The sequence below is a fragment of the Macaca mulatta genome, chromosome 12, assembly GCF_049350105.2.
Source record: "Macaca mulatta isolate MMU2019108-1 chromosome 12, T2T-MMU8v2.0, whole genome shotgun sequence".
Lineage (NCBI taxonomy): Eukaryota > Metazoa > Chordata > Mammalia > Primates > Cercopithecidae > Macaca > Macaca mulatta.
In genome coordinates this window covers 101,743,551-101,757,659 of record NC_133417.1, presented here as the reverse complement: position 1 = coordinate 101,757,659, position 14,109 = coordinate 101,743,551, and the positions used below count along the sequence as shown (strand labels likewise).

At 42.0% G+C, this 14,109-nt stretch overlaps 1 protein-coding gene across 1 annotated transcript in view; it reads left to right on the top strand.

The window, feature by feature from the left end:
• The first annotated feature begins 3,829 nt into the window (after nt 1-3,829).
• GTF3C3 (general transcription factor IIIC subunit 3) overlaps nt 3,830-14,109 on the top strand; it is a 34,610-nt gene continuing 24,330 nt past the window's right edge. The window contains 5 exon segments of the mRNA NM_001257564.1: nt 3,830-3,955; nt 5,656-5,767; nt 10,555-10,745; nt 12,175-12,298; nt 13,893-14,084. Coding sequence (NP_001244493.1) covers nt 3,854-3,955; nt 5,656-5,767; nt 10,555-10,745; nt 12,175-12,298; nt 13,893-14,084 — 721 coding nt within the window. The 5' untranslated portion in view covers nt 3,830-3,853.

Here is a 14,109-nt window from a genome sequence, read left to right as displayed (position 1 = left end):
CTAGCATGGAGCAATTGTTCAATAGATACTTGTTGAATTGAAATAAACATGTGCTATTCATCCAGTCTTCACACAGTAATGGAAGCTCCTTTTAGTTAATGTCAAAACTTTTTTCTTGCCATTTAAAAAATGTAAGTAATTCTTGATGAGCTATTCCTCATAAAAGTATAGCTTATTCATATAAATGGTAGAGTGGTAGGGAGTTTTTCACTTCTGTCGAGTTCCAAGTACTAGTGGTTGGTTTTCCCTTTCTTAATACTGTCCCTGCTCTGAGTGTTAAGACCTCCACAAAGGGAATGCTTACCAGTTTCAGGGCATTGAAAAGGAAGGGCGTCCACATGGGACATTTGGACAACGCACCCAGCCTGCCCTATCATTTTGACAATCAAAACCTCCTGGGGGCTGGGCGTGGTGGCTCATCCCTGTAATCCCAGCACTTTGGGAGGCTGAGGTGGGCAGATTACCTGAGGTCAGGGGTTCGAGACCAGCCTGGCCAACATCGTGAAACCCTGTCTCTTGTAAAAATACAAAAATGAGCTGGGCGTGGTGGCTCACGCCTGTAGTCCCAACTACTCGGGAGTCTGAGCCAGGAGAATCACTTGAACCCGGGAGATGGAGGTTGCGGTGAGCCGAGATCGTGCCACTACACTCCAGTCTGGCAACAGAGCGAGACTCCGTCTCAAACAAACAAATAAACAAACAAAACCCCAAAACCTCCCTACACACATTTCTAAAATTCACTAGGGAAATGATTTTGCTCTTGGCTGAGAACTACTGCCAGAACATAGATGAAGTGTATGTAGTGTTTGTTCCAATGCAAATAAATGTTCTGCAGGTGTTTTAGGCTCTGGAGGAGTCTCTGATACTTCCCTATATAGGTCCTTGGCAATCTCTCAACACTGAAAGGAGCCTCTGCTCCTCTTCAGTGAGTGTCTCATTCCCCAGCACTTGGCCTATTGTCCTCTGTCCCAGATCTAGGGTGGCCAAGAACTGTTAAGAGTGTGAGCTTTTATCCTACTTGCAAGCTACACACTAGCTTTCTACACTTTTATCAAACTTGGCAGATACATGAGACACCTTATGTCTGAGACAACTGACTTTCTTACTGATGGCATGGCAGGTAGTGACATGAGTTTTACATTTACATCAGTTTTCCTTACTCCCCAAGTATCAAGGGGGCCATGTGAATGTGCGTCCAGGTGTATGCTGTGCACAGTGGGTTTGTGTCAAAGCTGAGGAACTCCAACCTTAGGCAATCCCCACTCTTCTAATGGCACTGCTAGCAAATACGCCCAAACTTTGCCCAGAGGGAAACATTTATTACACTGTTCGGAAAAAAAATTTGTTCCCTGCCCCAGAAAGAGACAATAGCTCCACCTTGCAAGGCTGTTTGATTTGAAAACAGCCTTGAAAGGCTAGCCTAGAACAAAGCTATCACAAGCTTTTTCAGAACAATTAATAAAGTCATGGAAAAATAGTCTCCCACATAGGGTCCCAGCCCATCCTGGCTCTTTTCCCTGGCAAGAAGACAGAATGTATGCTTTTAATTACATGGTCATGGTAAAAATTCAATGTTCTGCTTCCTTCAGACTTTCCATTTTGATTTTCAAAACAAGCCTGAATGTATTTTTCCACTTCATCTCCATAACCATTCTACTTCATCCCAAGGTAATGTGGATACCTCTGACTCATCAGGAGACAAATCTCTCCCAAGGAAGAGGGGGAAAGAAAAACAGAAAGATTGAAATTTCAAGATATGTTGCAACAGTCTGACTGCTAAAATAACTTTCATGTCATTAAGGTGTTCCATAGCCAAAAAAAAACCACACACACAAAACAAACAAAAAAACCACCCTCCTACCCCTTGTTCACTGCTTCCTGTTCTTCATAATATGAATCTATATCTCCAGAATTGTTATTCCCATATTTCAGATAGCCAACAATAAGACAAGATAGTCTAAGTCATCTGGGTCTTAGGAGAGTATTCTCCTTATAGGTAACCATCCCTCCTCACTTGATTTCTCTTCTTTTCCCCTAGGAGAGTTAGGACTCAAGATTCCTAAATTCCACTTAGACACAGTTCCTCCACTGTCTGGAAAAATTTAGAGGAGAATTTCCCTGTAAGTGGTTTAAGTGGATTGCTTTAACATACTCCACCCTGCTCACCTTCCATATTTTATACGGAGGTAGGACTCTGAGGATCCTTCCTCATGAGAAAGGGAATGACTTCTAGCTGAAAGATATATATATATATTTTCTCACCTGGCAGTCCTGTCCTTGCAGGTCCTGGCCCCTCATTCTCCCATCCTTCTGCTGTTTATCCTCACCAGGATTGTCATAAAGATGGCTAGGTGATACTCTCCCTGTAACTTGTCTTTAACCTTAGCTTCATATTGAGCTTCATTTCCCTACTCCAGCTCCCTTGCCCCAGGTTCCAAAGGCACTTTCAATTCCATCCAATATAATTCACAAATGTGTTTTCAGCACAAATTATTAGGCCATACAGTAGGGTTTACAATGATGCATCAGTTAGGGCTGTTGTCAAGATGTTTACAGCTAGTGTCTCTAGAATTGGACAAATGGATAATTATAAGGGAAAATATAAATCACAGGAATGTGGAGTTGAAAAACCGTACCATTCAGAGAAGGCAGTATATTATAGTTCCAAGCATGGGACCTGGAGTCAGAAACCAGGGTTCAAATCCTGGCTCTACTACTTATTAGATAGAGACAATAGCATTAGGAATAACACCTACTGAGAAGAAAGGATTATTTTGAGAAATGTATGTAATATGTATAAAAGAGTAGATGGCCTATATATTTATTATACACTAATACGGGCAACAGTGTGTAGTAACCATACCAAGTATTTGGTTCTTTCTGAAAGTTTGCTGTTAGGAAAGGAAGAAAACTTGGGTGGGAGAGGTGGAACAGGAAGCCCAGGTGAACGTATTTACAGACTGAGAAGGTGCTTGAGGAAAGGGAGAGTTTGAGGATTTCGGGTGGGAGCAGGGCGCGGGTGGGGGAGAAATGGCGGGAGTGAAATTTAAAGCATACATTGGGGGAGGGTTTTAGCTTTCTGTGGCAGGGGAGAACTGGAGAGTGAAACATGCACGTGGCAGAGCAAATGGTTCAATTAAGAAAAAAATATCACACAGCAGTGACCAAATTAATTTAAAGAACCTTCAGGAAAGAAAATGGATTGGGAGAGGCCAGGCGCGGTGGCTCACGCCTGTAATCCCAGCACTTTGGGAGGCCAAGGCGGGAGGATCACGAGGTCAGGAGATCGAGACCATCCTGGCTAACACGGTGAAACCCCATCTCTACTAAAAATACAGAAAATTATCCAGGCGTGGTGGCGGGTGCCTGTAGTCCCAGCTTCTCGGGAGGCTGAGGCAGGAAAATCGCTTGAACCCGGGAGACGGAGGTTGCAGTGAGCTGAGATCGCGCCACTGCACTCCAGCCTGGGTGACAGAGCGCGACTCCGTCTTTAAAAAAAAAAAAATGGATTGGGAGAATGAAACTAACACTTAGTGAAGAATTGAGGGAAATCACCCAGGTTAAAGAAAATATATTTAAAGCACTTTTTTTTTTTGAGCTATCTAATACTCCACACCGAAAGCTGAGCTAGTCGGCCGACCGAGTCTGCAAGGGGCGCGCCTCCAATATATAGGTCCCGGCCTGGCGCGCACGCGGAACCTGAGTGCTGCGGCTGCGGCGCAGACCCGGCGGGTTTCGCGGAAGGACGCCGGTTCCTTGCTTTTGCTGGCCCTGGTGAGGTAGCGTCTGGAAAGCGCTGCTCTTCCGGTTCTCTGTCCGGGTTCCTGGGGTTGCACAGACAGACCCTGCAAACATGTCAGGGTTCAGTCCGGAACTCATCGACTACTTGGAAGGGAAAATCTCCTTCGAGGAGTTCGAACGGCGGAGAGAAGAGAGAAAAACCCGCGAGAAGAAAGTGAGGCGATGCTAGGCCTCGGTGCCCTTCACTCTCGTTGCGCTAATACACTTAGGTGTCGGGGACCCAGACGACCGCTTTCACCGTGATGGGGGCGGGCTGGGAACTTTCAGCAGCTTCTTCCTTATCTTACCGAAACTCCGGTTTTCACCCCTCATCCCTGTGCTAAAATCCTTAAAACGTTTTCGCCCACCGAAAACCTTTCGTCTTGGTGGTAACCTCTTCTTTTTCCCCCTAATACTACGTTTTTATTTCAGGGTAGCTTAACGCTGGTAAGTTAAATGGGAGGTGGGGAGAAGAGTTTGGAGTTACAGTCTCAGGTTCCAGTCCTAGCTTTGCCACTGAGTCGTTTTGTGACGGTGGGTGGGTAGCTCACCTCTCTTCTTTAGGCCCCAGTGTCTCCTTTTCTGAACTGGAACGATTGAGCTCCTGTTTTTGAGGAGTCTCCGCTGGTGTGAAGTAATAGTCCATGAAAAAGTATTGTCCGATAAGAAGATAATCTTCACCCATACCTTTTTTTCCCCATACTTAGAAATATCTGAACTTTTTGTATCTTCTTGCTTACTTCAAGTCCAAGAGAAAATAAAAGTAATGAAACGTTTTTAAGTTCGCTGGCAGATTCTTTTTTTTTTTTTTTTTTTTTCAGACGGAGTTTCGCTCTTGTTGCCCAGGCTGGAGTGCAGTAGCACGATCTCGGCTCACGGCAACTTCGGCCTTCTGGTTTCAAGCCATTCGCCTGCCTCAGCCTCCCGAGTAGCTGGGACTACAGGCGCCTTCTACCACGCCTGGCTAATTTTTGTATTTTTGGTAGAGACGGGGTTTCACCGTGTTGGCCAGGATGGTCTCAAACTCCTGACCACGTGATCCACCCGCCTCGGCTTCCCAAAATGCTGGGATTACTGTGCCTGGCCGGCAGATTATTTAATAATTCATGCGACTAGTATGGACTCATCTTTTCATTTATTTTATTTCAGAGTTTCGCTGTGTCACCCAGGCTGGAGTGCAGTGACGCGATCTCGGCTCACTGCAACTTCCGCCTCCCGGACTCAAGCAATCCTCCTGCCTCAGCCACCAAGTAGCTGGGACCACAGGTGTGAGCCATCACACTCTGCTAATTTTTATTTTTTTATTTTTTTTTTTTTTGAGGCGGAGTGTCGCTCTGTCGCCCAGGCTGGAGTGCAGTGGCGCGATCTCGGCTCACTGCAAGCTCCGCCTCCCGGGTTCCCGCCATTCTCCTGCCTATTTTTTGTAGAGACGGGGTTTCTCCACGTTGCTCAGGCGGGTCTCAAACTCCTGAGCTCAAGGGTTCCGCCTGTCTTGGCCTCCCAAAGTAGTTGGATTACAGGCGTGAGCCACCAAGTCATCTTTTTATTTAAAATGTTAGCATACAATGTGTTCATTAATGAGATTATTAAGATTTTTTATTTTTAGTTTTACAAATGACAGATTGAAGGGTAAGATCTAAGTACTTTGAAATGCTTTGACAGTATTCAAACTTAGATTCCACCTACTGTGTATGTGTTCACAGCTCAAGTTTTGTAGGACTAGAAAATGAGGCAAATGTCCTATTCTATAAACTGCCAACCCATGGTCACAAAATGCCTGAGTGGCAAAGCTAGGACTAGAACCAGATACTCTGTGGCTGGGGAGAGCTAAGTCTGCGTTATTTTTTGGAATCATTAATTAATTTCCAATCACAGAGTCTTCAGGAAAAAGGAAAGTTATCAGCTGAAGAAAATGCCGATGACTCTGAAGTTCCATCGTCATCAGGAATTAACTCTACCAAATCCCAAGACAAAGATGTCAATGAAGGTATGTTAAAATTATGTGCTTCCTGCAATGAATGTTTGGAGTATGTAAGCAGAGTAATTTAGTGAAACACTGTATTTTCATTGCAGTGATTTTCTGTTGATTATGTGGTTTATCAGGAGCAGAATGCTTGGCTGTGTAGTAGGTGCCTAATAAATATTTGTTGAGTTATTGAATACCCTGATGGTTATTTTTTGTGAGCTCTGGTGTTGGAAAAGTGTTTTAAATTGACATCAGTATTTGGGTGCTTTTTAAGATTATTTTTTAAATTGGCCCTCTCATTTGGTAACTAAACACTTCCAGACTATAGTCCCTCAAATTATAATGAATTACACTTCGATATAAAGTGACTTCCAAACCACTGCCTTAGTTACAGGGAGAAAAGATAGAAATGTTAGTGTGGAAGGCATGTTGGTTGCCCTCATGGAACTTCACACACAGCACAGTGTCTTGGTAGGCTACGTCATTCTAGCATCCAGTCCTTAGCTTTGCATGTCCAGGTATTAAATTCGGTTAGTGCACCCAGAGTAATTAAACTCATTGTAGCCTAATTAACTAGTAAGCAAATTTATTAATTTTCAGTGATTGATACCCTTTTCCAGGGATCAGAATGCTGATAATATCTCACGGTATCCATTTACTACCATATCAAGTTAACTGGGATGCTAAACTGTCCATTAGAATGTAGCTTCATGTATAGGGTCTGATAACAGCTGTCTAGTTCTATGGTTTAGAAATACAGTTTGGTTCTTTTCCCTCGAAACAAATAAGCATTCACACAGAGAACAGACAGTCATAGCATGGGCAGAAGACAAACAAGATTTGTTCTTATCTTCCTGGACCAAGTGGGGAAAAAGGGGGAAAGAGGAGGGAAAACTGGGGGTTACGATTTCTTATTCTGCCAGGAAAGTGGGGTGGAAAAGGCAGCTGATAAAAAGGAACGAGAGCATGTCCTTTGCAGGGACATGGATGGCATCGGAAGCCGTTATCCTCAGCAAACCAACACAGGAACAGAAGACCAAATACCGCATGTTCTCACTTACAAGTGGGAGCTGAATGATGAGAACACAGGGACAAAAGGGGGTGAGGAAACAACAGAAACTGGGGCCTTTCGGAGTAGGGGTGTTGCGGGAGGGAGAGCATCAGGAAGAACAGCTGATAGATGCTGGGCTTAATATCTAGGTGATGGGATGATCTGTGCAGCAAACCACCATGGTACATGTTTACCTATGTAACAAACCTGCACATCCTGCACATGTACCCCTGAATTTAAAAGATGAAGAAAAAAAGGCAGCTGACTGAAGTTGTTCTCCTTCCTTATCTGCTGAGGGGAGGAGCTGCTCTTCTGTCCTCAGGTGTTTGAGTGGCTACTATAGCAGCAGGCACAAGTGGGTGGGTGCCTGTCAGTCCTGTTTAAAGCTGCTCCCAAAAGCTAGCCATCAGGCCCTAAAAAAGGAGTGAACTGAGTCCAATTCAGGCTCACCATGAGCAGTCAGGCCCACAAGGACTGGCTGGCTTCAGCTCAGATAATCTCATCCATCCTTTTAAGATGTGAAGCTCCTAATTTCCTAGTAAGGAATTGTCCCAGGACTCTACCAAGACTCTTGAGTATGAGCGTGTATTCAGAGCAGAAGGGGTCAGTTTTGAACAAGCTTTGGCAGTCAGGTAATTGAAATATATGGCCACTAATCGTTCCTTTTCCCCTGGACAGTACTAAATACACCACTAAATTCTTGCTCTTCACACTGTTCTTACACACTGTGAAGATAGGATCTTCTTTTAATTTCATTTTCAATTCATTTGCTGATATATTAAACTATAATTTTTATATATTGACTTTGTGTTCAGCAACCTTGCTAAATTAATTTATTCTTACAGTTTGTATGTAGATTTGTTTTGGGTCTTCTATGTATATAATCATGTCATCTGTGACCTGATAATTTTATTTTTTCCTTGCCTGTTTTTTTTTTTGAGATGGAGTCTCGCCCTGTCGCCCAGGCTAGAGTGCAGTGGCGCCATGTCCACTCACTGCAAGCTCCGCCTCCCGGGTTCATGCCATTCTCCTGCCTCAGTCTCCCGAGTAGCTGGGACTACAGGCGCCCGCCACGATGCCCGGCTAATTTTTTGTATTATTAGTAGAGACGGGGTTTCACCGTGTTAGCCAGGATGGTCTCAATCTCCTGACCTCGTGATCCGCCCGCCTCAGCCTCCCAAAGTGCTAGGACTATAGGCGTGAGTCACCGCGCCCGGCTTTCCTTGCCATCTTTATGCCTTTTGTTTCTTATTACATTGGCTAGGACCTCCAGTAAAATGTTGAATGGAAGTGGTGGTAGTAGGCAACTTTGTCTCATTCTTAGTAACGTTCAGTAATTCACCGTTAGCTGTGTTTGTGGAAAATTTTTGTAGATACTCTTCATGAAATGAAAGATACTCCCTTTCATTTTTAGTTGACTAAGAATTTTTATTAGGAATGGGTATTGGATTTTATCAAATGCTTCTTTCTATCAGAATGGATCATACGATTGCTCTTTTGTTCCTCTGATAAATTTTACATGTTTCTTTTCATCTTTATTTTGAATGTTCAGAATTCTTGAATATGATCCTTATGACTTCAAAATAATATTTATTACTCAGAACATGCAGCTTTTAAAATCTGTTCTTCATTAAACATTGATTATCTCATTTAGACATCATCTTTGGCATTTGAAGCATTTCACATAAGTAAGTATGCATAAGAGTTTTTGAACACAGGCTGGGTGCAGTGGTTCACGCCTATAATCCCAGCACTTTGGGAGGCCGAGATGGGTGGATCACTTGAGGCCAGGAGTTCAAGACCAACCTGACCAACATGGCGAAACCCCGTCTCTACTAAAAATACAAAAATTAGCTGGGTGTGTTGGCACACGCCTGTAGTCCCAGCTACTTGGGAGGCTGAGATGGATTGCTTGAACACAGAAGGCAGAGGCTGCAGTGACCTGAGATGGCACCACTGCACTCCAGCCTGGGCGACAGAGCAAGACTATGTCTCCAAAAAAAAAAAAAAAAAACAAAAATTAGCTGGATGTGGTGGCTCATGCCTGTAGTCCCAGCTATTCGGGAGGCTGAGGCATGAGAATCACTTGAACCCTGAAGGTGGAGGCTGCAGTGAGCTGGGATCGTGCCACTGCACTCCAGCCTGGGCAACAGAGTGAGACCCCATCTCAAAAAAAAAAAAAAAAAAGGTTTTTGACTGGGCGCGGTGGCTCACGCCTGTAATCCCAGCACTTTGGGAGGCCAAGGCAGGTGGATCACCTGAGGTCGAGAGTTTGAGACCAGCCTGACCAACATGGAGAAACCCCGTCTCTACTAAAAATACAAAATTAGCCAGGTGTGGTGGCACATTCCTGTAATCCCAGCTACCCTGGGAGGCTGAAGCAGGAGAATTGCTTGAACCTGGGAGGTGGAGGTTGTGGTGAGCCGAGATTGCGCCATTGTACTCCAGCCTGGGCAACAAGAGTGAAACTTCATCTCAAAGAAAATATGTATTTTTTGAACATATTTATATCTCTATATATATACTTAAAATTTTAACTATTTTGTTGGAACTTTTCCAGAAATATGTTACATGTCTATCTTTGTGTTTTCTGTTGCTTATAACAGAATACTTGAAACTGGGTAATTTATAAGGAAAAATAATTTATTTCTTATAGTTAGGGAGGCTGAGAGGTCCCAGGCAGAGGAACCACATCTGTTGAGGACCTTTGTGGAGACTCTCCAGAGTCCTAAGACGATATGGGGTATCACATGGTGAGGGAGCTGAGCATGCTAGCTCAGGTCTCTCTTCCTCTTCTTGTAAAGCCACCAGTCCCACTCCCGTGATAACCCATTAAATCATGAATGGATTAATCCATTCATGAGAGCGGAGCCCCATGACCCAGTCCCTCTTAAAGGCCCCCTCTTAAAGATGTCTCAGTATTGGCACATTGGGGATTAAATTTCAATATGAGACTTGGAGGGGACAGATATTCAAACCATAGCAATGCCTCTGCTTTAACAGAAAATTGGCCTCTGAATTTAACTTTTTCTTGATCATTCAAAGTCATCATTATTGACACTCAAAAATCATTATATTATACTATGGTGGTATCATGAGATACAAATGAACTATGTCATATATTTTATTCCTGAAATAATAAAGCTATTTTAATACTAATAATATCATTTAATGGGTGTTTACTATATGCTAGGCATTCATAGTGTATATGTACACAGACACACTCACACTCATTTTGTCCTCAGAGTAGCCCTATAAATTATTATTAACCCTTTTTGCAAAAAGAAACTGAGGTATAGAGGAGCTTCAGTAATTTCCCCTAGGTTACACAGCTAGTGATAGATGGAGATAAAGTTTGGAACCAGGCAGCTTGGCTCTAGAGCCCTCACTTTCAACCACTATGCTATACCACCAGGGCTCCATACTGCTAGTCTTGTTTAGTTCTTAGGTCTATGTCTTATAATTCTTCTATTTTTTTTCCTCTCTATCATTGTATGTGCTTCTGATTTTTTGGTTAATTTTGCCTATAAATCTGGATGAGGCCTAAAGGATGAGTCAGCTATTCCTGTAGAATAAAATACGTGGCTTTGTGATAACTTTCTTCTTTGGTTTGGTTTTTGAGGGTGTTCATTTACTATTTTTTACTTTCAAATTTGGTGTTCTTGGGGTAAAAATTTATACTTAGAAAGTACTTGTTTTTCACAGAGAATTCTGCAGCTTCCTCCCCTCCCCCCATCATCAATGTCTCTTTTCTCAGGAGAAACATCAGATGGAGTGAGTAAGTCAGTTCACAAGGTCTTTGCTTCCATGCTTGGAGAGAATGAAGATGATGAGGAGGAAGAGGAAGAAGAGGAGGAGGAGGAGGAAGAAACACCTGAGCAACCCACTGCTGGCGATGTATTTGTATTGGAGATGGTTCTCAATCGTGAAACCAAGAAAATGATGAAAGTAAATTGTTACTTATTTTGGTATTTATAAACAATGAAGAAAGTGACATAGTAATTGAAAAAGAAGTCTGTAAGTTATACCTGGGAAACAATTCAAACTATATGAAAGGAAATACTATGACACAACTGTTATTTGTTTATTATGTTTCCTATTAGATAATGTTTATGTAGCCCAGCTGCTCTGGAGGCTGAGGTAGGAGGAGCACCTGAGCTTGGGGAAGTCAAGGCTGCAGCCTAGGTGTCAGAACGAGACCCTGTCTCAAAAAAATAAATACAATACAATAAATAAAGTCAAAGCAAAGTGGCTCATTTAAACCAATCGGGCCATTTATTTTCTGAGAGATGCTAGAAAGGTGGAATCTAACAGACACACAAACACAACCTTAATTATTGCATGTGTGAAAATGGACTGCGGGTTTGCTATTTAAAGGTCCATACTGGTGAGGCACAGTGGCTCATGCCTGTAATGGCAGCAGTTCAGGAGGCTGAGACAGGAGGATTGCTTGAGCCAAGGAAGTTTAAGATCAGCCTGGGCAACATAGTGAGGCTCTGTCTCTACAAGAAACTTTTTAAAAAACTAGCTAGGTGTTGTAGTGCACTCCTGTGGTCCTAGCTACCCTGGAGGTTGAGGTGGGAGGATGCTTGAGCCCGGGAAATCGAGGTTGCAGTGAGCTGAGATCACTCCACTGCACTGCAGCCTGGGCAACAGAGTGAGACTCTGTCTTAAAACATATGTCCATGTCCATACTATAACGTGATACTTTTTTAAACAAGTTCATTTTGAGTGGATAAATTTGAAAGAAAGGGGATCTTCAGTAGATTACATCATAATCCTGGAATATAAATCCATTTTGCAGCATCCAGCTCTATATTTGTTATTATTCTAATTAGTAATTTAGTAACTCCTGACCCTTTTTTTTCTGCAATTGAGTTTTAGACTTTTTTTTTTTTAATGAGACAGTCTTGAGCTGTCACCCAGGCTGGAATGCAGTGGCGTGATCTTGGCTCACTGTAACCTCTGCCTCCCAGGTTCAAGCGATTCTCATGCCTCAGCCTCCCAAGTAGCTGAAATTATGGGTGTGCGCCACCATGCCTGGCTAATTTTTTTGTATTTTCAGTAGAGATGGGTTTCATTATGTTGGCCAGGCCGGTCTTAAACTCCTGGCCTCAAGTGATCCACCTGCTTCAGCCTCCCAAAGTGCTGGGATTACAAGAATGGCCAATTTTGACTTTATAAATTTTAATGTTAAAGAGTCAATTGGAATTGCAACTATTTAGTTCTGAGTTTCGAAAACTGAAAATTTTTAAAGGGAAATTTCAGTTTTATTATATTCTATTTTTATTAATATGGTTGGAATTAATTTTTAAAATATAGTGAAATCTAAGACTTCACTATATTTTAATCTAAATGTCATTTTTCTTCCATACAGGAGAAAAGACCTCGGAGTAAACTTCCCAGAGCTCTGAGAGGTCTCATGGGTGAAGCCAACATTCGTTTTGCTCGAGGAGAACGTGAAGAAGCGATATTGATGTGCATGGAAATCATAAGACAAGGTGTTTTCTGTGGGGATTTTATTAATAATAGCAGTTTAATAGTCTAACTTAAAACAAATAGGGTAGTACTTCACAGTACTATTTGGAAAATATGTTCAGAAGCTTAAGGGTGATTGTGGTAATGGTAATTGCCACTTTTCACAAGAAAATGAAAATCTCAGAGTATGATTCAATGAGATGTCCTTAATATTTGTTGAATTTCACAGTTACCTTTTTTTTTTTTTTTTTTTAAATGTTTCAGTTGAAGGATTTAGACTTTTGAATTGTCAGTATGGGAAATACATTATATTAAAACCACTTGAAGAGCTTTCTTTTTTCCTTTTGTTTTCTAGATCATGCAGTACTAGATTATGTTATCTATTTTTTGGTAAAAGACAGTTTAAACTTGTCATCTTATCTCTCAATTAAATGATGCGTCTTGGGCATATTGAATGATACCTTCAGTGTGGTTTTTTTTTTAACTAATTACTTATATTTATTGTTTTCTTTCCTTGATGTGTTGCCAAATTGTGCTCTGCAGAGTGGTTTGGATAGCTGTAATACAGTAAACTTTCATCTTTTCAATAGTTTGGCATTTCTTTTTGGTTAGACTAGGGTCCTTTTAAAAGTCTTACTATAGGCCGGGCGCGGTGGCTCAAGCCTGTAATCCCAGCACTTTGGGAGGCCGAGACGGGTGGATCACGAGGTCAGGAGATCGAGACCATCCTGGCTAACACGGTGAAACCCCATCTCTACTAAAAAATACAAAAAAACTAGCCGGGCGAGGTGGCGGGCGCCTGTAGTCCCAGCTACTCAGGAGGCTGAGGCAGGAGAATGGCGTAAACTCGGGAGGTGGAGCTTGCAGTGAGCTGAGATCCGGCCACTGCACCCCAGCCTGGGCGACAGAGCAAGACTCCGTCTCAAAAAAAAAAAAAAAAAAAAAAAAGTCTTACTATAATTTCCCGGATTATTCATTAGGGTAATTTGAGGCTACTGCCTAAGATTAAACAGACTTTTTCCTTTAGTATATTTCATTTGGTTCCTACTTTCCAGTATTATTTGTTCCCTTTATTTTAGTTTATAGTTGTTTTTGACAAAAATCGTTGACTTTAATACCTCATAATCTTTGAATTTTGTTTCAGAAACAGTATTTCAGAAATGTAGATTAGCCAGTCACTTTGATATCCATTTAGCTGCTGCTTAGGGATCATCTGTTCATTCATACCATACTCCTTGGTGTGGGAGCTAAATCATGAAGATTCAGCCCCACTGATGTGGCTGGTGTTTATTGGGATGAACTTGCTGATACCGAGCCATGTTTATCCTGAGCAAAGGGGAATTTTCATGAGGAAGATGTGGTAGAGATTAGGATTTTCATGAAATTATACCTTGCTTAGAGAAAGCAATGCTTTAAAAATGCTAAAAATGTATGAAAATAAAGCAGATATAATCTAGCATTTATTTTAACTTGTCTTAAGCAGTTTGTATAATTCTGCTAGAGTGATTTGAAGAGTTTAGGTATTTAAAAAAAGACACACAGTTTGAACCATGGGATTGACATCAACTCAAGCCTCTTCTCTTAGCCAATGGAATTTATTTTTTTAATTTGTTATAGCTCCTCTGGCTTATGAGCCATTCTCTACTCTTGCCATGATATATGAGGACCAAGGTGACATGGAAAAATCATTGCAGTTTGAGTTGATTGCTGCGCATTTAAATCCCAGTGACACAGAAGAATGGGTTAGACTGGCAGAAATGTCTCTGGAACAAGACAATATTAAACAGGCTATTTTTTGCTATACAAAAGGTAATTGAAATTTTTTTTTCTCACT